The sequence below is a fragment of the Pelophylax lessonae genome (genome assembly GCF_965119305.1).
Source record: "Pelophylax lessonae genome assembly, chromosome: 5".
NCBI lineage: Eukaryota > Metazoa > Chordata > Amphibia > Anura > Ranidae > Pelophylax > Pelophylax lessonae.
The window spans coordinates 185,350,041-185,375,049 of record NC_138772.1 but is presented as its reverse complement, the minus strand read 5'-3'; the positions used below and the strand labels follow the sequence as shown (position 1 = coordinate 185,375,049).

Here is a 25,009-nt window from a genome sequence, read left to right as displayed (position 1 = left end):
GTTTGAGGATCCCTGAACTAAGGGGTCAAGCCCAACCCCTGAAAAACAACCCTACACCTTAATCCCCCTTCCACTAAATGGTTTGGACCAGTGCACAAACAAGGTCCATAAAGACATGGATGAGGGAGTTTGGGGGGGGGGGGGGACTTGACTGGCCTGTACAGTCCTGACCTCAACTTGATAGAACACTAGAACACCTTTGGGATAAATTAGAGTGGTGACTGCGAGCCAGACCTTCTCGTCCTATATCAGTGCTTGACCTCACAAATGCGCTTCTGGAAGAATGGTCAAACATTCCCATAGACACACTCCTAAACCTTGTGGACAGCCTTCCCAGAAGAATTGAAGCTGTTATAGCTTTAAAGGGTGGGCCAACTCAATATTAAACCCTACTGACTAAGACTCGGATGCCATTAAAGTTCATGTTCGTGTAAAGGCGGGTGTCCCAATACCTTTGACAATATAGTGTATATTTCAGCCACCAATACTCAATGAGAGTTTTTTTTTTCCTCTGATATAATATTAAAATGTTACTGAGTTGCTGCACAGAATCACATTTTTTTTACCAGGAGATAATTGTAAAAGCAGAGATGATGTAGTATTGCAGCCAGGAAATGTCATTATACTGAAATGACTGAATACATTTTATGATATAATTGAATTTATACTGTATAAATATTGAAAATATGTGATGCATGGAAGCTCATCATTTTAGGTAGGATTTAATTTTAGAAGCAAAAAGAAGTCATATACCAGCCCAATATATTTAATTATAGGTTATTTGTTAACAGAGTATCTAAACATTTTACAGATTTTCATCTGAATCAAATTTAGAGGGAGAGAGCAGGCCCACTCTATGTTTAATTCACATTTTATTCTTAGAGTGACAATGCAGAAAAATGTTGTATGAATTATCAGCACATTTAAACCATGTTTTATTGACCAGAATTTCAGAGGTGTAGTGTGAGACCAGACACTTTCTATGTAAGGAATCACTGCTAGGCCATACTTTTTCAAAGAGTTTGCATTCTATAAAATTGAACATTGAGCCAGTGCACTCATGTAGGCCCAAATATTATACAAATTAGGTTTTGGGTACTGTAGGGGCCAAAACACCATAATACAACATTAATATTCAAGTGATCAACCCTCGAAAAAAAGAAAAAAAATTCCAACCATGACAAAGCTGTGAAAATATTGAAAATGGGTGTTGGTAGTGCCCAAACACCTCAACTGACAAAAGTTTTCTTGCAGAGCAAAGGATGGATCTTGCCTACAAAAAAAAAAATCACATTATTTGTAACTGTGAAACAGCTGTGAAAATGTTGTGTTTGGGTGATGATGGGGCCCAAACACTGAAACTAAACAGAAAAATTCCTATAGAGAAGAGGATATACCTTGTTTTAAAAAAAAAAGTTCACATTAATTGCAACTGTGAAACATCAGCAAAAAAATGAAGGTGCCAAAATAAAGATTCCATTAAAAAAACCCAGCAGCAATGGCCCAAGTATGGGACAATAATGCTATCAGGCCTACAATGATGGCATTAGATGTTAATTGTGCTAGAACAGTAGTGGTAGAAAAAAGTGGCAATGGTTGCAGGATGGGCTCAAGGTGCCAGGGGATGGCAATGATAGAAGCACGTATTATTTCAGGCCTGCAGTGGTAAAAGGAGAAGCTTCCACTGTACAGGAAGGAAAAAACTTTGGTGGCCGAACCCCCCCAAAAAATGAATTAGTAGCAACTGCAGCAGGGGCTTGAAAGTAGTCAATGATGCAGGAATGTCTCAATTTAAAAAATGTAAGCCAGCCCCCCTACAAAAACCCCTAAATGTAAGTACAGAAAGCACGTTGGCTGTAGGACATCCTTGTAACCAAGCAATCAATATTGTTAGCTGTTCTGATGGTGTCAACATCTACCCTTGACCCAATATAATCACCCAAAAGGTGACTGAAGTCACTGTTGATAGCTGCTGACAGCAGATAACGCTGAGCACTGGGGACTGAAACATTCTATTAACATTTTACTTAGGCTGCCACCCTCACCACTGCTCCTTTATTTGCCAACAGGAGCCAGGTTGTCCATTAAATAATTTACTGCTATCCTCTGGAAAGGAGGTTAACAGGTTCCTCTGCAACACATCCTCCAGATGTTTTATCTTCTGCTCTCTCTGTGAAGGCAGGATGAACTCTGTGGTTTTAACAATTTTTTGCCGATTTTACCATTTTTTTAACCAGTGAAGGTCCCTCTCCTTGATGCATTGAATCCTATGGGTTTTTTTTTACAGCTTCTGGAGCATAAAGAAGCTCATGGAAGCAAAAAAAAAAAAAAAAAACAAGTCCTCATGTTTGCTGGGGAAAACATTGCTATTTTCTCTCAGTCTTGTACAACTCCTGGGGTTTGGGAGGGATGTAACCCACCCCCGAAAGCCTGATGTAACCCACCCCTGAAAGCCTGATGTAACCCACCCATGAAAGCCTGATGTAACCCACCCATGAAAGCCTGAATTGTATCATCCTCTTACTAAACACTTTCATGGCAACCATATTATGGTTATGAGTAAGCGATCATCTGTATCATGAAACGCGTCAACCTGGCATGTCCCTTGATGCACTGTCTGTATGGATTTGTTTATGAGGAATAAAATACATCTTTGATTTCATATACTTCCGAGTGCGGTCCAACTTCTTTGTTTTGAACCATATTCCTCCTCATAATAAAGAAAAAAAAATCCAAATCTCTGAACAGTGAATGGCAAAACATATATTTAGACCAAACACTCAGCTCATCCCTAACATTTCCTTATATGGAGAGGAAATGCTGGTTTAAAGTGGGGTTCCACCTTTAGTATAGACTATTTGGACATCATATGAAGATGACATGCTAATTTCATTAAATCGATCACTGCCCATAAGGGATGAGTGAGGATTTTGACAAACTTGATTTTACTGACTTATAATTTGCCAGAATGTAGTTGAATTTAATCTTCAAATTAATCATATAGAAAAGGTGACATTGAAAAAACAATGTCTTTATTAAACATAAGCTAACTCTAATACTGATCGTAACCCTATTTTTTTCTATAAACAAAGTTATGTGTGTGCTGTGTAAGTGTTGATAATGGTTTTGTTGATAAAAAACCATACTATGGATATACTTTTGTTAATAAACCAAAATTTTTATTGCCACAGCCGATATTCATAAATTTGTTGCCATGTATTAACCTTTAGCAATTTTAATTCTAAAACAAATTTAAAATAGATGTGCACTTTATATGAATTATAATGAATTTACTAAATCATATTTTTTTTTTTTTAACAACAAACTAATCATGGAAAAATATGTGCAGTTGCAGGGTGTGCCCAAACATCCATATGTCGCACATGTGCACCCGTAGCAGCTGAGTTTTCTTTGCTGAGAGCATGCTCACTGAATGCTCCAAGCACAGTGACTGAGCTGTCACAGACAATCCCTCTTAGTTATAGGGAGCCAGAGGTACGGGCTCCTTTTTATGAGACCACTGTAAAAATTATCACCTGATCAAGAATTCTGCCCAACCTCCTGGTGCTAAGACCCAAATTATACACTGTGGGGGGGGGGGGGCAGGAAGGGGTAAAAATACTTGTTTTGCCCTTTAACCACTTGCCGACCAGCCACCATACCTTTACTTCAGCAAGTCAGCTCTGTCCCATGAAAGGACATACCTGTACATCACCTCATGAGACAGCAAGTGGGGGCCCGCACGCGCTGCCGGGGGCATGCACACTCTCTAATTTTCCACAGGGGGAGCCAATCAGTGGGTCTGGCAGATGCAATGTCCCCCAGGCACCCGCAATCACTCCCCATGGAGACAGAACGCCAATCTGCTGATGTAAACACGGCAGACCACTGTTCTGTCAGTGATGAACACAGGGATCCTGTTTTCCTCCTAATTAGGAACACAGGTCTCTGTGTTCATTCAGTGAGCCCATCCCCCACACAGCTAGAAAGCACCCCCTATGGACACATTTAACCCTTTGATCGCCCCTGGAATTAACCCCTTCATGCCAGTGTCATTAGTACAGTAACAGTGCATATTTTTAGCACTGATTACTGTAGTAATGTCACTGGTCCCCTCAAAAGTTGTCAAAAATGTCAGTTAGGTGTACAATCTGTCCCCTGAAATGTCACAGTCCCGCTATAAATCGCTGATCGCCACCATTACTAGTAAAAAATAAATAAATAAAAAAAATGACATAAATCTTTCCCCTAGTTTGTAGACGCGATAACTTTTGCGCAAAATAATCAATATACACTTACTGGGATTTTTTTTTACCAAAAATATGTAGCATAATACATGATGGCCTAAAATGATGAAAAAACTAGATTTTTACATTTTTTTTTTATTTTTTTTTTTATCGGAAATGTTTTATAGCCGAAAGTAAAAAATATTGTTTTTGTATTTTTTTCAGAATTGTCACTCTTTTTTTTGTTTATAGAGCAAAAAATAAAAACTGCAGAGGTGATCAAATACCACCAAAAGAAAGCTCTATATATGTGGGAAAAAAATACATCAATTTTATTTAGGTACATCATCGCACAACCACGCAATTGTCAGGTAAAGTAACACAGTGCCGTATTGCAAAAAATGGCCTGGTCAGGAAGGGGGTAAAACCTTCCGGAGCTGAAGTGGTTAAGCGCAAGCACATCACTTGCGACCAGCAAAATCAATGGATGCCTTTGGAAAACATGCACTGGTGTATCATTTTTAGTCCACCTATGCTCAATCTGTTATTGTCGGTTCACACTATGGTGATCCGACTTCGGGGGCGACCTGTGAAATCACGTGCACTGCACTTGCACATACTTCACATAATGGGAGTCCGTGCAAGTCGCTCCAATGTCGCCCCGAAGTAGTACAGGAACTATTTTCTAAGTCGGAGCGACTTAAATCGCTCCTCCCGTAGCACAGAATGGACCAGTCGCCTGACAAGTCGCGGTAGTGTGAACCGGGACTTATCCTAAAATTTAAATTGTCAACAGATTCCTATTATATAAAATGTAAGTCTGAAAAAAGCACATTGTTACATGTATACAAGTTCCAGTCTATGCAGTGTTTTGGAAAATTACAATCTTCACCTGTATCAATAGCATAAAATGACACACAAAAAATTTAGTTACTTGTCCTAAATATAAATTGTGAACAGAACACAAACAGACTTTATGTAATATAAGCAGTTTGGAATCAAGTGCATAATCTAGGAAAAAAGTAATCAGGACTATACCAATGTTTTCAAAGTAAACTCGTACTGAGAAAGATAGGCGCTACAGTTGTTGACCTTCTCCTAAAAATGCTAGTTACCTGTCTCTCGATTCAATATATTCGGAGTCATTAACACAGAACAAGCATACAGAGTAGAAATGTCAAAGTGACATAAGAACTCCTTATCCATATACTAAATCAAGGCCAACATGGAAGCTATTGGATTACCATAACAGCCAGCCAAACTCTATATTATCCCAACTTTCAAGATAAGTTACCAATTTCCCATATCCCTAAAGTACCTCAAAAAACATTTTTTTTCTTTTTTAAGTTTTAGATGGAGTATGGAATAGTTCAAACCCCTGTACTTTTTTTTTCTTTGCTCTATGTTTCCGGCTGGGGAGATTTTCTTTCACTTCTTGCCCCAGAGATACAGAAGAAAGTGAAAGAAAATGCCCCCAAATTGAAGGCAAATCCCTTTTCAGATGGGTGTCACATGAACAGGTGGTCCCATTCAATTATTTCCTCTCACTACCTGTCAAATTTGAAATTTTAGATTGGACTCCAGGTGCATTTATACCTCTGGATTCACAAATATGTGTTTTAATGCCCATCTAAAAACATATTTTTGATGCGTTTAACATGAGGTGCAGTTTATTTTTGGTGTTCTGTGACACGTGTGTAGAATGTTGCTAGCAACATTTTAACAAACAGCACCACACTAAAACTTTAGGGCAGGGGTCTCCAAATTATGGCACTCCAGTTGTTTAGGAACTACAATACCCATCATGTCTGGTCATGTCTGTAAATGTCAGAGTTTTACAATGCCTCATGGGATGTGTAGTTCCACAACAGCTGGAGGGCTGTAATTTGGAGATCCCTGCTTTAGAGTGAAAATGAAAAACCGAATGTGCATATTATATATTTTCTTTTTTCTAGCCAACAGGTGGAGCTATAGGCTTCCATTCACGTGATTTCAAGGTTTTTGCCTAATTTTTGCCTAACAGGTGGAGCTATAGGCTTCCATTCACGTGATTTCAAGGTTTTTGCCTAATTTAAAAAAAAAAAAAAAAAAAAAACAGCTGCTTGAAAAGCCTGTAATAAATACCCGATGAGGGTTCTAACTTTCCACATAGTTTTAAAACAAATATAGATTTCTTTTGATTAAATTCCACCGTGTCAGATTGTGTAAAAGGGTATTTGATTGTATTCGATTACCACTGAGTTTTTTATACTTTAATATATAAATGCAAACAGACTGAACATTTTGAACCAAAAAATCAATATTTCTACATTCTATTAAAAAACATATCCAATAAAAAAAAAAAAATCCAATTTCTTTCGAAATTTAGGCCAAAATGCATTCTGCTTTGTCTTTGGAAAAAAAAATCCCAAAAAATGTACATTAATTGGTTAGTGTGAAAGTTATAACGTCTACAAACTATGGTAGAGCCCGCATCAATTTTTTCTTCTAGATTTCAGTATTTGATAGTTTGTGGAGGGCTCCCTCACCAGTGATCTCAATTTGTAATTAAATAATTTAGGACCTAGTAGATAGGTTTTGGTGTCTTTGTAGTAACTACAAACTAGAGTATATATACTGGTATTACAGCTGTACTGTGATGGCGGTGATCGTTGACTTATAGTGTGGTGGGAGATCTGGTGCTAACAGACACTATCTGGGAGGGTCATCAATGGACACTGGCGTCACTAGTGACACTAATACAGTGATCAGTGATAATACTGTACACTGACACTGTTCTAATGACACTGGTTGTGAAAAGGTTAGCATCTAGGGGCAATCAAGTGGTTGGCTTTGTGTCTAACAATGTATAATATGTGCTGCTTTTACTTTCTGATCTGGCGTTTTTTTCTCCCTGCTTTTCAGGGAGAATAAACAGCAAGATCGCTGTTCCTATGCACACAGTGCATTTGTAAACACATAACTTTGTGTGTGATTGGACACTGCTGATCAACTGGTTTCAGCTAAAATAATTGGCTGAAATCTGCTGCTAAACTCACTCTGTGTCCAATCACATGCGCGCACCCAGATGACAGGTGGCGGAGTGCAAATAAGCTGTCCAGCCTACAACAAATCTACTGTGGGCTGGTAGCAAGTAATTAAAAGCACTTTCTGATTTGTACTATAGTACCCTTCTTTGGCATTTTTGCTTGAAACAAGATTTTTTGTTTTTGCTATATTCATTCTCATTTAAATTGGAAATCATTAAGCTCCATAGCATGAGACTTATAAAAACATAATAGAAAAAATCCTAGTTATCACTTTCATGTGAATTTGTTTTACTATCCATTGGTCTTACGCTGGTCATACACAGCTTAAAATTTTGATTGATTCCTGCTGAATTGGCCAAAATTCCAACTGTGGGTGGCCCTGATGGCATTAGCTGGCTCAACAAACTTCAAAGGAGCTGGGCACAAAATTCTCAGCTGAACAGTGACTGCAACCAATCAGATAAAGTCACGGTATTCTGACAGCTGTAGGAGCGGCTGTTAGAATACAATAGCTAGCACAGGTAATTCCTCCATCTACCCTGTTTAACAATGGAAGAATTAGGTGTTTTTTCTCATTCAGCCTATGGGGCTGAAAGGGAGAAATCTAAATATGTATGGGTAGACTTACCATTGTATAGGACCTTGGGGGTATGAAGAAGGTCCAAATAAAGCTAAATGTCATTTTACATAAAGTTCAAATGGCAAGATGATTGGCAAGTAGTTAAACACTGCATTAACATCTTACTATTTAAGAGATACATTTCTCTACATATAATTTATATACACTGCTCAAAAAATTAAAGGAACACTTTTTATTCAGAGTATAACATCAAGTCAATTAAACTCATGGGATATTGTTCTGGTCAGTTAAGTAGTGGAGGAGGTTGTTAATCAGTTTCAGCTGCTTTGGTGTTAATTGCATTATCAACAGGTGCACTAGATGGGCAACAATGAGATGACCCCCAAAACAGGAATGGTTTTACAGGTGGAGACCACTGACATTTTTTTCCCCACTCATCTTTTCTTACTGTTTTCACTAGTTTTGCATTTGGCTAGGGTCAGTGTCACTATTGGTGGCATGAGGCGATACTTGGACCCTATAGAGGTTGCACAGGCAGTCCAACTCCTCCAGGATGGCACGTGCCATTGCCAGAAGTTTTGCTGTGTCTCCCAGCACAGTGTCAAGAGCATGGAGGAGATTCCAGTTACTCTAGAAGAGCTGAACGGGGCCGTAAAAGGTCCTTAACCTATCAGCAGGACTGGTATATGCTCCTTTGTGCAAATAGAAACAGGATGAGCACTGCTAGAGCCAGGGGCTGACTGGCAACTTTTGGCCCAGGGGGCAAGTACAAACCAGAGGCCAATGGTGCAGCGACTCGGCCCCCCTCCCACTTCCCCTCTTTCCAGCCTCCTCCTGACCCCCCATTCCAGGCTGAAGCTCTGCTCCAGGTACTCTCTACTTATAGGCCGAAACTGGGTTCCCGACCTGGCCATCAGGGGCGGTTGGGGGGAGCTGGAATAGCTTGGTTGGGGCTCCAATGTGGCATAGAATGGGCCTCTGTTCAGACACAGTTTACACCATCCATGCTGGGGGGAAGGCCTGTGCTCTGTCCTTGTCTTCAATGCGCATTCAGTAGGTCAGCGGCAGGGACTTTTTACCTTTCTTCACCAGATATCCTTTATGCACATCTGTTGCAGAAGCAGTGCAGCCTTTTTATGGAGCATTAGAGTGGCCCAGAGGGCAATTGTCTCCCTGCCCCCTGGTCCAGTCCTCCCGGGGCTAGACCTATAAAATGACCTCTAGAAGGCCACTGGTGTGAATGTCTCTGACCATACAATCAGAAAAAGACTTCATAAATGGTGGCTTGAGGGCCTGACATCCTCTAGTGGGCCCTGTGCTCACTGCCCTGCACCTTGGAGCTCAATTGGCATTTGCCATTGAACACCAGAATTGGCAGGCCCGCCACTGGTGTCCTGTGCTTTTCACAGATGAGAGCAGGTTCACCCTGAGCATATGTGACAGACATGAAAGGGTCTGGAGAAGCCGTAGATGACGTTATACTGCCTGTAACTTCATTTAGCATGACCCTTTTGGTGGTGGAGGCATATCCTTGGAGCAACGCACAGACCTCTACAGGCTTGACAATGGCACCCTGACTGGCATTAGGTATCAGGATGAAATCCTTGGACCCATTGTCAGACCCTACACTGGTGCAATGGGTCCTGGGTTCCTCCTGGTGCATGACATGTGGCAAGAGTATGCAGCCAGTTTCTAGAGGATTAAGGAATTGATACCATTGAATGGCCCCCATACTCGCCTGACCATCTGACACTACCAGGTTGCACTTCGGTCTGTTCAGGAGCTCAGCGATGCCTTGCTCCTGATCTGGGAGGAAATGCCCCAGGACACCACCCGTCGTCTCATTAGGAGCATGCCCTGACATTGTTAGGCATGCATACAAGCATGTGTGGGCCATACAAACTACTGAGTATAATTTTGAGTTGCTGCAATGAAATTTCAGCAAAATTAACTAGCCTTCTGCATCATTTTTTCACTTTGATTTTTGGGGTGTCTTTGAATTTAACCCTCTGTAGGTTTATTATTTTAATTTCAATCAAACGATGTGACATTTTTCGTTCCTAACACATTATCTAGTCAATATCAGTATAGATATCCAGCATGATATTTTTACCCATTGAGATCTGATGTGTTTTCAAAATGTTCCATTCATTTTTTATATGGCAGCATACTGTAATAAAAACACATGATGGTAATACGAACATGTCCTCCCCAGCTCCTAACACCCCATTTTGCTTAAAGAGCAGGATTTCCAACTTTTTTACTTTTGAGTGGGCCAGTTATTTGAAGCAATCACCCATTTCTAATACCTCTCCATCAATTAGATTTACCTAGGGTAGTTCCAACACCTCTCACTTGGCACAACCAATAAGAATCTATACAAAAGTATCCAGTTCTGCCTGTTGGCTCTGTAATGTAAAAGTGATAAAAGAGTGTGACATCATATACGGTAATTAACTTTGCAGAAGGTGGTAGAGACACAATCTGGAAAGTAGACATTCCTAAAGTCTGGGAAATATTGATTTTGGATGAACTTACTGAACAATAAATCCGATCATTTACATGAAAACCCAACAACTCTAGATATTTCTTATGAATTTATCATCACACTGGCTACAGCAAACCTAATTTGCTCTAAGTACGTTTTTTTTTTCTCAACAGAGGATAAAGTTTGGACTACCTTGTACCATGATCTTCTACCACAAACGTCAGTTGTTGGTGCAAGCAGAGAGAAGCGAGTAGTACTCCAGCTGAATTACAGCGCAAGCATGGATCAAATCTCAACAATCATGAACAGTGCTGAGAAATGTGAACAATACATTTCATACTCCTGTAAGATGTCAAGGCTGCTTAATACTCCAGGTAGGACAAAAAAAAAAAAAAAAACTGTGCGTCACCTTTTAGTATCATTTGTATTATGAGCTTGATGCCTACTTGCATTCTTCTAATCAGTATACAACTCTGATGATTGGTCAGTGGCAGCATTTCAAGATCAGGATTATAAAAAATATTCAAGAGTTTCTGAAATGTGATTGCATGGGCATTTTTGTATGACATCTGACATTAGTGTAAGTGTTATGATACCAGGTATTGGTTTACATTAGCAACTATATGTTGTTCTATTGAACTGTGAAATAGAAATTTCATACTCTACATTGCCAGGTTAATGAACTGAACTATTTTCATACCATAAGCCTCCTAGTTTTGAATTCCTAAATGTTGATGATAAAGCTTTTTTTTTTTTTTTTTTTGCTAACTTTAACTAATTGTGCAACGCTTCCTCCCAACTCCCAATGGCATAATTTTTATTATTATTAGGTATTGCTTATTTCATAGGGATTTTTAAGGTGTGTTGATAAAGCTGAGTAGTACAATTTTTTGTTTTTTTGCAAATCATATGTTTAGATACAGTAGCAGCAACAGAGTGTTGTACCATGTTAGCCATGATTAAAAGTAGAGGTTTTAATTTAGGAAGATACAGTTCCATTTATTAACTAACTAAAAGATTGCACACTTTCAAGGTGGGCTGCCCTCTAAAGCTTGCAATCCATTTTTTTTACTGGAAGGAAGATGTACACCACTCAGGTGGATCTATATCCACAATCAGTTGTGGGTGCTGGATCTCGGATCGCCACCAGAAACAGGAACATGAAGAGAAAGTGGCCGCACACCAAATGATGACTTGATAGTAGAAAAGGGTTTATTGTACAAAAATTGGTCGTGTGAAACACGTTTCACACGACCAACAGCGTGCTTGTTCACTAGTAGGGAACAAGCATATTGTTGGTCGTGTGAAACGCGTCTTCCACTTCCATTCTGTTGTACCTTGTGTGACGGAATCCAGACACCCTGACTGGGTATCTCCACCAAGAAGCTGCTTCATAAGCTCTGGAACACAGGATCCGTGAATCTGGCTATAGTTACCCCAAGAACTTGACAGTACAAGTTTTGGAGTGAAACCAGAATGAAACTGTTTATTGAAACACAATGCACAAGGAGATATACACTCTGACAACCCCTCCCCCTTAGCCAATCCACACAAACATACACATCCCATAATAAGCTTACTCAAGCTTATTAAGGGACAATAGAACAATGGAATGCAGGTGTTCAACAATAACAAACCCATACCCCACTAGCAAGGGTCTGTGAAATGCTTCTGCAATATCCTAGCAATCTGCAGTATATCTTTATATATTTCCTGAGGGACACTGTTCAGAAATATTACTGTCCCAAGTGAAAGAGCCCCTCACTCTTTCAACACAAACCACACATATAGAACCCAGGATAAACAGGGTAACACGAAAGGCTAAGTCCAGTGTGGTTGTACAGCAAGTCCGATTAGTGCAGACTCAACTGGGTTTCTTGGTCACCATGTGCCCTTAAAAGACACAGGGTGACTTACACATAAGAGGGGCCAGGGAAGCTGGACAAGTAGTCTTCCAACCTCCCTAAAGCAATCTGGGCTCCACAAGCCCCCCATCCAAAGTGACTCACGTCACACCTTGTATCCATTTTTGTACAATAAACCCTTTTTGACTATCAAGTCATTGTTTTGTGTGCGGCCACTTTCTCTTCATAATTCATTTTTTTTAGTTAGCCAATATATGATATCACCACATATTTCTTAAAGAGCAAGACTTGGTATCACCCTATCCAAACCTAATCCAAACTCCTACATTTGCTTTGAACATAATGCAGTTATTTTATTTACATGGGATTGTGGACTTCATACCTCCCCCTGCCTTTACAAATAACAATCACTTATACTCTAAAGAAAAACACAACCAACAAATTTGGCAGAATGGTTTTACAAATTATAAAATTAACCATTGTTTAAATAAATTCATTTTGAAAAAGAAATTATTTACATTCTTTGTCATAAGAACTCAAGCAAATATTATAAATTTAACATATTAACAATGCCCCCTTCCCCCTCCTGATGCAAAGGTGACATACCACATAGAGTGCTTGCAACAGGTGGGAGGTAGGGAGCTCTCATGCTGCTGCTGACAAACTGCCAAGAGCAACAGATCACAGGTTTTTTATATAACTAGCCCTCCGCCAGAGGAAGAGGACAGAACTGGAGGTTATGCTGCCGCAGCTCTTCCTATTGGCGTTTCTCCTTCCCAGTACCTGCTTCAAAAAAACACCTAGCCCGCAGATTGTTCTCAGGCTCCAAACCTTGAGGGAACCCGTCTGGATCCCGATATTACGGCTAAACGTTATCAGTCTAGCACAAAGAGGTCTAAGAATAACCTGTATCACACCACATCACCTGTGAAGCAGCTAAAGTTCCTGTTGCAGTTTAGAAACCTGGGGAAGGTGCATATATATGCATGGAACGGACTAAAAAGATAATTGGTGACACATCCTTGAAAAAGGCCCTACATGGCCGAAACGCGTAGGACAACCCCTTGGACCTTTCCTCTGAACCCAGTTCCAAAATACATGGAACAACAGAGCAAAATGTCCGGTTAAAGTCACCTATTTTCACCTGTCACATATTTTTCTATACTGCACTTCCAACACAATGGGCCTTCACCCATTCACCAAAATCCTTGTATAATGGGCCTTCACCTATTCACTACAAATCTTGTACTATACTGTAAATAGTTAATAAATTGTTTGATTTTACTATACTTCTTGACTTACTCTTGCCCATAAAGTCCCAACCACCGGGTGTGAGGCACCCAAACCATAGTACTATATTACGGGACGGTGGCAAAAAATGACTATAGGGCTCCACTGAGATCAAAAACCCCTCTTTCATATAATGAGCCCTAGACTTCTGGAAAATTCCAAAGCACCTTACTGGATAACTTTACCTGTTCGCCAGGTATGTTGCAAAATGTAAAGTGCAGTGCACCTAACATTAGCATACATTAAAGTAATGATATATTGGAGTTTTAATGTGGGGGAGGCAGCCACAATCTCATAAAAGTGGGCCCATAGCCCCATTTAGCTACCATACAGGGGATTCCCTGGCCCACAGCTGAAAGTACAAAGGGGTGGGGATGCAGGCTGTCATCGTTACCTAAGTATGGCAATCTGTCCTGTAATCTGCTGGAAAATAACTGAGCTGAATGGGTCTGGGGATGAGTCAGTGGTTGGTAGTAGAGTGTTGGCTGTGTCACCAACAGTGTCCTCGATAGCAAGTGGTTGAACATGCATCAAGGATGGGTAGTCTGCATATGGATATTCTGGACCTCAGTACTGCTTCACTCCAAGTGAGAGATTCATATGCCTGTTTCCGACAGGTACATGAATCTGTTGCCCACACTGAGATTTTCCATGTGAGGGATTCTAAAGAGTGTGTATGACACTGATTATGAATTCCAGAGTGACTAATATAGTGTGCTTGTTTACCGATTCTAAAGAGGCCTTGGCTCTTGAATGAAAACATTTGTATGTCATATGCCTACTTGTGGCGTTTTAACTTTCCATACATTATTTTTTGTTCACTTGCAATTGCTGGAAAATTTAATTAGTCAGTTCCCTACAACATCCCCTTATCTATCGCCTTGCATGTCATAGCCCCCTCCGCTTCTAGGAATGTCTAATTACTCTCTGCACTGGCCAGGGTCCTCCAACTCTGCCTTCACCTCCCTATATAACCTTTTATGTACAGTAACTGTGAGGGAAGGAGCAAGTGGGAATAATATGAAGCGTCACTAATAGTGCTGGGGCTGCTGAAATCACAGCCAAGATGGTGGTGATCTGCAGATGTCTCTGAGCTTTTGGATGTCTACACAATGCAGGCTTTTATGGAAAAATAATATGCATAAAATACATTAAATGCACATAAAAATGTATAGGAATCGGTTTGTTGAAATGAATAGCTCGACAACAGGGTCTCTTTGTGTAAGCAAAGTTATTAAAACCAGTAGATTTACACTTTCAATTAATATTCAGCTTAATTTTCAGTGCCATGCTTTACAGTTTTGGAGAATAAGGTATTTAATAATGCTTACAGTACCTGTATTTTTTTTTGTAATCCAGTTGTTTTTCTGGATATTGTGTATCATGCACGGCTTAACTGTCTCATAGATCAAGCCACACAAATTAAAAAAGATTTTCATATTTACTAAAAGAAAAAAATAACCTTTAAAAGACACAAAAAAGACGAATAGATCAAAAGCTTCTTTCAAAGTTTTAATTACATTTTTAAACAGAATATATAGGCAAAGAAACCTGTAACATCTAACATGGTGTTTCATAATGCCTTTCTAGTTACTCAGTACAAATGTCTTCAACCTTTGTCAGTGTTGTTAGTCATAATTCAAAGAAGCATGAAACTACCCTGAAGTGATTGAATAGGTTTTTGAAGGCACCAGGGGGTCCTGTCTAAGCAAAGCAGAAGATAACATTAATCCAGAAACAGACTTGATTGCTCTTACAAGAGATGGAACCTTGCTTCGTTGGAGTCTTGATTTTGCATTTTGTTATAACATGCATACATCTTCCATATTACACTGTCAGTTACCAACCTGAATATGCCCGATTATTAATACTGACATTGTTCTGCATGGCTAGGTTCAAAATCTCTTTTAAACTGATTCCTTGATTTTTTTTTTTTTTTTTTTTACTTGGTCTATAAGAGGAATTTTTGATGAAAATGTAATATATATTTTTGCTTGTTATTTTATGTATTAATTATTGTTTTTCACACAGATTTAAAAATGAATTAAAAGCATGCCTTGTGATTATTGGTAGGCAATTTACAACCCCTGATTAAAACAACACATTCATTACTGCCCCCCCTTTCTCCCCGAAATGAACACACGTCTTCCATTGTTCCTGTCATTCCATACCACTGCCTGGATGTTAAAAAATTACCTAGTACTTCCAGGTATGGGGAAGCAGGTAGTTCAAGTCCCTTCCTCCCAGGTGAAAAAGTTAGTGCTCTGTATCCGGCCGTCGAGAAACTCAGTGTTGACACAAGGAGGTGAAGAGTCCTTAGTCATATGTAAGTTCCAGATTATGACTACAGATCATGCTTACAAAGAACTTCCTATCTTGCTTCCAGTGGATGAATAAAGTAGCTGGGAGCAGAAAGAAAGACGAGTATATACAGCTGGAGAGGTGGGTAGTTAAAACACAGGTTTATTTTATGACCACATTCACATCGAAACAAATGTACTGTAAAGTGTGTGGTTGTGTGAAACACATCTATTATACTGCCCTGCAACTGCATTGTAATAAAATGCATATTAAGAGAGAATAGGACTCTAGGTAGGATAGCAGCCCCCACCCACCACCCAATGGACATTGATAAAGATTGCAATAGGCACATAGAAGATGCCCCATTTGCATTGTCTGTACTGGCATAGCACCTTTCTGTTAGACACCACTACCTACAAGTGCATTCTCTTTTGTGAAGTGACTGGTGCACAGCTCTGAGCAACTACACTATCTGCCTGGTTTACTATCAATACATGAAACTAGACCCTCTGGACATTCACCAGCCCCAGGATCCTAGGTTTCCTTGTGGATTATCCAGCTCTGAGCCTTGTTGGTATGGTGTAAACACAACAAGCCTTAAGAAAGCAGCATAAACACTTTCCCTTGCTTAACTTAAAGTGTTTGTCACCCTAAAAAAAAAAAAAAATAGATCTTGTTCCCTTAAAGCATGACTAACAGCATAGTGCTTGTGCTGTGTCATTTAGCCCCCTGTATAACCTAAAATACCTGGCTGATCCTGCCTGGTTCTGCCCTCCCCCCTGTAAACTGACCATGGTTTATCATGGCTGCTGAGCCCTGATACCGTGGTCAGTTTACGTGCCTCCATCATCCGCTGCTCTCCACTCTGCTCTCCCCTGTCCTCTCCCCCCTCCCCTCCCCTCCCTGCCTGTCAGCTCGAGACACTGCCTGCCCTTCCGCTCCTGCTGCTATAAAAAATGGTATTATATTTATACCATCCCATCTGTTATATAACAATATGTGTCCCAATGCCTGTGCTGTATAAAAACTATCCTGATTTCTACCTTATCTCAGAGCGTCTCCTGGCGCTCACATGACTCCTCGGCTCTTTTCTCCTATCTTCCCCCCCTCCTGTCTGATGTCAGCGGGAGTTCTCGGCCCCTCCCGCTATAGCTGTTAGCCGGGGAAAAGAGGGAGCCGAGGACTCACGTTAGACTCTCTAAGATGAGGTAGAAATCTGCATTTTTTTTTAACAGCACAATCACTGAGACACATATCTTTATATAACAGGTGGGATGGTATAAATATAATATAGTGGCTTAACAACCACTTTAACCCCTTGCTGCCCAGGTAATGGATACATGTGGCAGCAAAGAAGGTAGGCTTTAACACCTATATACCACACATACTGTATGCATCCATGGGCAGCAGAGCTTTCTGTGCCCCGGAGTGCTCTCACTGCATGCTCCCAGCTCAGTGACTGAGCTACCAAAGACAGCTCTCAATCTCTACTAATCATTGTGTGATCACTAAGACAGCCAATTACATGGTCATATGATTGACTGATCCTTTCCACGCTTTGGATGTAAAGACCCTGTTAAAGGGATGCTGGGGATGGAAGGGAAGGGGTTAAAAGCCACGGACATCCTTGCAGCAGATGACATATCCATGGATATCCTTGCAGCAGGTGACATATCCATGGATATCCTTGCAGCAGGTGACATAGACATCTGTTTACTTAAAGCTGTGTAAGTACTCCATCCTGTATCTGTTTACTTGTAAATAAGGTTTACTATAAATTTTTAACATATCTCTACACTTACATGTGCATAGCCAAATAGCCTTCTGTTTATGTACTGTATCTGACAACATAACAATCATACCTGCATTCCCCCGCTAAAGAGATTTGTAAATTATTTGTTTGAGTTTTGTAGAAATCACGTTTAAAAATGATAGAGGGGAAAGATCTTCAACCAACTTGTCATTGTTCTAGTGTAAATAATGTATACTCATGCCATGGAAATAGTTTAAGAGCCCATTATCCCCAGTGTTTATAATCAGAGATGCCCATAGTCATGAATTATGGAATTTACTGTCCAATCAGAAAAACAAAATGTCCAGGTACTAGGTGATGCATTTTTCCCTATTCACTAAACTATTCTGGAGCTTTGCCTTTTGCAAAATTCATGAATTTAAATGGGATTCTAATCATTTCACCTACTCATGCTGTTTATTACCTGTGAAATTGTTTTTGTATTGCACTTTGGAATTCTGAGCTTGATTTCTCCTGTTTGAGATGGCAACAAAAGAGCACAGAATATCAATTGGGAAAGTCTTGTAGATGTAACATAGACGCTGCATTTCAACGGTTGTTTTTCTAGTATTTTATTTCTGATTCAGCTTCAAAGCTGAAGTGTAATTTGTTAGCAGTTTGCCTTCTCTGGTCTACCCTTCCCATTCATCAACCTTATAATGCATTTCTTAAATAAAATCCTTCTCCTTTCATTAAATACCTCTTTTTAGACCCAGCGATGCCATCACTGTCTCTCTGCCATTCTCCAGGCAATGCAGGCAGGTCATAACTGGTGACATGCTAAAAACACAGCACCCTTCAAGTTCCTCAGTATTTCTTGCAACAATTCTTAGCCCTAAAGCAAGCAGTGAGCTGGCTCCTGAGAGAATGTATGCAAATATCAAAATGGCTTCATGGGCATTCTGGAGAATTGTGCATTTCTTGGCAGAATGCATTTGCATGCAGACTACCTAAGCAATGTTGCCAACATACCAGATTGACATTTACTGACACGACACCGAAAATTTACTGGCACAGCCAAGTTTTTACTGGCACTTAACAAAAGTTACAAAACTACAGTTTAACCACCTCAATACTGGTCACATTGACCCCATTACTTCCCAGGCCAATTTTCAGCTTTCAGAGCTCTTACAATTTAAATGAAAATTACACAACACTATACCCAAATTACATTTTTATCATTTTTTTCACACAAATAGAGTTTTCTTTTGGTGGTATTTATTTACCACTGGGGTTTTTATTTTTTTGTGCTACAAATGAAAAAAGACCAAAAATTTTGAATAAAAAAATGTGTTTTTCTTTGTTTCTTTTATACAGTTTTGCAAATAAGTAATTTCTCTTCATAAATTTTGACCAAAATTTTTACTGCTACATTTCTTTGGTAAAAATAACCCAAATCAGGGTATATTATTTGGTCTGTGTGAAAGTTATAGAGTCTAGAAGCTATGGCACCAATCACTAAAAATTGATAGCACCTGATGTACTGTACTTATTTTTTGAGGCCTTTTTGGAAAGTAGACAGTCAAGGGTATATATTAAGAGGCATGGCGAGTTATTTGAAGTATGTAATTTTTTCCCACAATTCTTAATTAACCACTTGCCAACCGCTGCACGACTATTTACTGTGGCAGTCAGCCCCCTACAGGCAAAGCGGCGTAGACCTACGTCTCTTGCCCAAGAGCCTGTAGGGGGCTAGCGCGCGCCGCCGCGCTCCCGCCCCCGCTTGATCCCTGCTGAGCCAGCGTGTGTGACCGGCGGCTCCGATGGCCGCCAGCCACTCTCAATCTCCCGCAGCAGAGGAAGAAAGACAGACGGCTGATGTAAACACAGCCGTCTGTCATTCTCACTGAAGTAGGCACAGAGGCTATGTGATCCTGCTATATAGAATGGCATTTCTCTGTGGTTACTTCACTAGCCACGCCCCCTAACAGTTAGAATCACACCTCTAGGGACACACTTAACCCCTTGATCACCAATAAAGTTAACCCCTTCCCTGCCAGTGAAATCTTTACAGTAACAGTGCATATTTATAGCACTGATTACTGTAGTAATGTCACTGGTACCCCCCATAAGTGTCAAAAATGTCAGTCAGGGGTCCGATCTGTCCGCCGCAAAGTCGCAGTCCCGCAAAAAAAATCGCAGATCGCCGCCATTACTAGTTAAAAAAAAAAAAACAATAAAAATGACATAAATCTTTACCGTAGTTCGTAAACGCAATAACTTTTGCGCAAACCAATCAAAATACGTTTATTGTGATTTTTTTTTTTTTACCAAAAATATGTAGCAGAAAACAAATTAGCCTAAAATGTTAAACATTTTTGATTTTTACATTTTTTTGAGAATTTCATATAAAAAATGTGAAAAATATTGTTATATTTTCAAAATTGTCGCTCTTTTTTTGTTTATAGCGCAAAAAATAAAAATCACGCAGGTGATAAAATACCACCAAAAGAAAGCTCTGTTTGTGGGGAAAAAAAGGACGTAAATTTTCATTTAGGTACAGTGTCGCACGACCGCGCAATTGTCCGTTAAAGTCACGCAGTGCCAAATCGCAAAATAGGGCCTGTTCATTGAGCAGCCAAATCCTCCGGGGCTTAGGTGGTTAAAAAATTATTATTTTTTTTCACAAAAATGTCATACTAACAACTCTCACTCTATCTTACACATGCCATAGCCATACTTGCAACTACACCCCAAAACACATTCTGCTACTCCTCCTAGTCCATTTTGCTGTGTAATGAAGTCACGATTTCCTCTATGAACCAATCTAATTTCCTGCTCTGGGGACCATGCATTTTCTCCCACTTGTTATCCTCTTAGACACTGGTCTCCTCACCACCCCTGTGAGTTCTTCTGCCTCTGGAGCTTATGAGGGAGGACCCAGCCTTTGGAAATGTTGCCTTTAGCAATAAGAGGTCTGCACATCAAGCAGCCAGTAAATATCTCAAGAAGGACCGCGGGAAGAAAACCAGAAGAAGAGAGAAGGATCATCATGCTACTATGGCTTCAATTTAGTAAAATGGGCATATCAATTATCAGTGGTTAGTTAGAGAAAGTGGGGGGGGGGGGAGGGGTGAGAAGAGGGTTGCTAACAATATCCTGGAATCGGGGCTTTAAGTAGACTAAGAAGAGTTAGATGCTGGTAACACAATTATGCAAATTGTTTTGATATTCTTCTCATAAAACCCTACACACTCTGTGGTTCCATGTTGCATGCGATTACTGCGTGATAGTGTGGCATTTACAGGGTTATATCAGCTGGGGAGGAAGTGATATATCACCTCCTCACCACCTGCTAAATGTCATATGAAAATTGATAGGAACAGAGATCGTCTTCAGAAGGCATCTAAAGACAATTTATTAACAGCATTTTTAGCTGCTCCCTTTTTCTTATTCTATTTATATACTATTATACTTATACTATTACCCTACTACCCTTGTCCCTAACCAACATAGTAAATATTACTCAACATATAGCAAGAGAATTATCTTAATTACCCCTTATGTGGGATGCAGTGATAAATAACGCATCACTCTAATCAGGAGATTACAAATGGTACTGTGAGTATCTGCACGGTTGATGAAAATGAGACTGACACTGCAAAAACACAGGATTGATTATTACCTCCTTTTTCCATATATCAAAAATCATGCCATGTCTTGAAGAAAAAGACTCCTTAGGCTACCTAATGGCTTCTTACATCCCATGAAAACTCTTGTGTAAAGACCCCTGATGTTGACTTCCCCTGTTTGCACATCTGCTGCAGTAATATAGGGTTGTTCTTTAATCCTTCTTCGGTTATTATTTGTTTTCAGGAGAGTGCAAAAGTAAGACCACCAAAAAGTAAAAATGATAACTCTATATCCCAAGGTTGACAGTAATATAGCTAAGAACAATGGAAGGGAAATCTTCAAGAGATCTTAGCATTAGGTAGTGACCAATTCTATCACATCCAACCTATAATTGAAATACACTTTTAGAAAGACTGATCCCCTAATTAAATAGTGGATCAGCTAAACCTGGCAATAGATGGATCAACATTTTGCTGGTTCAGCAGGGACCAAATTCATTTTGATCTATCTATTGCGGTTCCCAATTGACAGAAGTTGAACTAATGTTTTACTTCTGTCTAACAGAATTTTTGCTAATCAGTGGCTGCATTGGTTGCAGCCACTAATCAGTGTTTTCTGACAGAATACATTGGCACAGTGGAAGGATTCCTTCATCCACCTTGATTAAAAGATAAGTTCACCATTGGGAACATGTTACAGGTTCCACCAATTCCTAGGGTGGAACAAGTAACATGTTCCCACTGTTGCAGCCACTCGCTGTTCCCTCCTTTCCCTGTGATTGTAGTATGGGGAGAAGTTCCCTGTATTAACTGTCACTTTTTGAAAACAGTGTGGCCGCGCAGGGCTCTGCCCACACTTACATTCATTAACACATCATTCATTCACAGAGCTCTGTGTGTGAATGAACCACAAGCCCTGACATCCTTTGCGGCTGTCGGCTTGTAGTAGCACTGTGGTAGTTCATTGAGTCTTCCTGTCAGTGTGAAACTGCCTGGCAGTACGATATATGGGGCAGACAGTTCACACTGACAGTCTTTAGGAGACCTGCTGGGCTCCAACAATCTGATGATTGCTGGTGCAATGCTTCCCAGACTCCTAAAAATAAAAAATAGTAAATGCACATTTATTTATTTATTTTTAAAAAAAAGTGAATTTATCCTTTAACATGTGCTTCTTTTTGTCCCTTAAATAAAGTGTTGATGACTTCACAAAATGAAGTATTTGTACAGACTAGATACTTTTTACTATAAATATTAAATAATAGCGTCCTTTTGATTTATGGAATAGCATTACAAAGAACTATCTTTGTAAGAACCTCCACAATACGTGCAGAAATGGGACCTTGGTGAGCACTTCAATTTTTAAGCCTGGCATGCTTTTTATAACTATCAATTTGCTGAGTATTCAAAAAACATAATGCAGAATATCTAAAAACTTACAGTTCTGTTTTACTGGTGCTTTTACACCCATAACGTTGTCAGTATTTTTCTATAATGGATTCTTAACAGAAATAAAAACCTTTTTCCTAAAATGCATTCAATGAAGAACAATGTAGATACATTTTTCACTGATCTATCATACATTATACTTTGTTATTACTTGTATTGGTGCTCCTTTTATAAAGCTTTCAGCACCAGGGGGTCAGCATTGTTAGATTTTTGTGCAGAGAGCGATGATCTACCTTCACGGCCCAGCTCTAGCCAAATGTTGTTTTAGCTGTGAATTGGATTGGGAATGACTAAAACCTTTGTCAGAAATGTAACTGTAGGTGTAGATGCCCAAGGTTAATTTAGCAGCATCAGAATATGCAATGGATAACTTAAACATAAACTATATTGGACAAAGCAATCAATCTGAGATTCGCCGCAAATGCGTATTCCTGGTGCATATGTTTTACATTTTAGTTAGTGGTTCACCACCAGTGAGTGTTTGGTAAAGGTCACATTCACTGCTTTAGAAATATGACATTATGACTAATTTGCCATTGGTCATTCATACCCAAATAACAAACCAAAAAGAAAATATGCAGAAATGGAATATTCATTTTTAATTTTTCATGAATGTGGAATGAACAGTTTTAAATCCAATCATAAAAATAACATAGCTTTATTTTTAAAATGATTATCAAAACCAGCCTTGACTTTTCCTGCGCCATCTGGAATGCCTTTGTCTGCAGCAAACTCACCTCTGTTCAAGACCACTTTGTCTATAACTCCGGCAATCTATTTGCTGTCACAGAAACCTGCCTTCATGAATCGGACACTGCTTCTCCTGCTTCCCTCTTTCATGGTGGCCTTCTCTGGACACACTGGCTAGAGCCAGTGCACGCAAGAAAGGTGGAGTGGGAACACAAAGCACCTTCAAGGTTCTGCACTCTGCTCCCACTTTGTCCCTCTTATCATTTGAAACTCACTGTATACATCTAATTTATCTAATTTCTTTAAGAGTTGCTGTAATCTACCTGCCCCCCTAGACGGGCATCAAGTTTCCTTAATAACTTCTCTGCCTGGCTACCCTACTTTTGCTCTTCTAAAATTCCCACAATCATTCTCGGTGACTTCAACATCCCTGTTAATATTCATTCTCCTGCTACTTCTAAACTTCTTAGTCTAACCTCCTCATTTGACTTCAAGCAATGGGTACATATTTCTTCTCCAACAATCCTTTTCCTCTTTCTGATCATCACCTTATTAGTTTGGCTCTCTCCCTGTCTTCCACCACCTCTCCTTCCAACCACCTAGCAATTGGCCATTGAAACCTTTGCCACTTCAAACCTTCTCTATTCTGTTACTGACTACCTCTATGACAAAATCTCATGCATGTCCTGCCCCAATCTAGCCACTTATGTCTATAAGATATCCCTGTCCTCTATCCTGGCCAAGCTCACCCCCCTCACCTCAACCCTAACAAACAGATGACAGCAGAAGTCTCAAAAAATGTAGCCGCGCTCTTGAGCATCTGTGGCGTAAGACTAAGTCTCACAAAAACTTCAACCAATATAAATCTGCCCTTCAAAAATACAATTCTTGCCTCCACACTGCCAAGTAGACCTTTTTTATCACTCTCAGTAACACCTCATCCAGTCCCCGTCAACTCTTCTCTATCTTTAATTCTCTACTTCATTCTCCACTGCCTCCATGCGCTAACTCACTCACTGCCCAGGAGATCACCAATGACTTCAAAAATAAGATTGATATGATTTGTGATGAAATCTCCCCTCAAAAGATATCCCCCAATTTAACACCGCATGTCTACAGATTCACGAAACACTTCCCTTATTCAAACCTGCTACTATAGACAAGGTTGGTAAACTTATTTCTTACATCCACCTATCCACATGTCCCCTGGACCCTATTCCCTCTCAAATACTGTTGTAACCCTCTGTCTCTATACTACAATATTTAACTCATATCTTCAATCTCTCCCACTCTTCTGGCATCTTCCACAACTCTTTAAAACATGCACTAGTCCCCCCGTACTTAAAAAGCTTTCCTTTGACCCCACCAATCTTAACAATCAACGCATCATCTCCTTCCTCCCCCCCTCAAACTCAATGAATGTCTGGTAAAAAAACAACCATTAAGTTGAGCTAATGAGGTGACCACGTCAGTAAGAATACCTTTCTTGATCCCCTTCAGTCTGGATTTCCCCCTCAACACTCCACAGAAACTGCTCTCCTAAAACTCTCAACGATTTACTAACAGCAAAAAAAAAGAATTGATGCTATTCTGTACTCCTACTTCTGGACTTTTGGCTGCCTTTGATATGGTTGACCACCCCCTCCTCCTCTTCATTGGCTCTCATCCTACCAATCCCATTGCACCTTCAGTACCACATTCAATTCTACTTCCTCCTTTCCTCTTCC

General features: G+C 39.8%; 1 protein-coding gene across 1 annotated transcript in view; it reads left to right on the top strand.

The window, feature by feature from the left end:
- Positions 1-25,009, top strand: part of CNTNAP2 (contactin associated protein 2) — a 2,507,009-nt gene that overhangs the window by 1,723,785 nt on the left and 758,215 nt on the right. Inside the window, exon 13 of the mRNA XM_082257542.1 lies at positions 10,497-10,697. Within this exon, the coding sequence (XP_082113668.1) occupies positions 10,497-10,697 (201 nt within the window). The remainder of the gene's footprint in view (positions 1-10,496; positions 10,698-25,009) is intronic.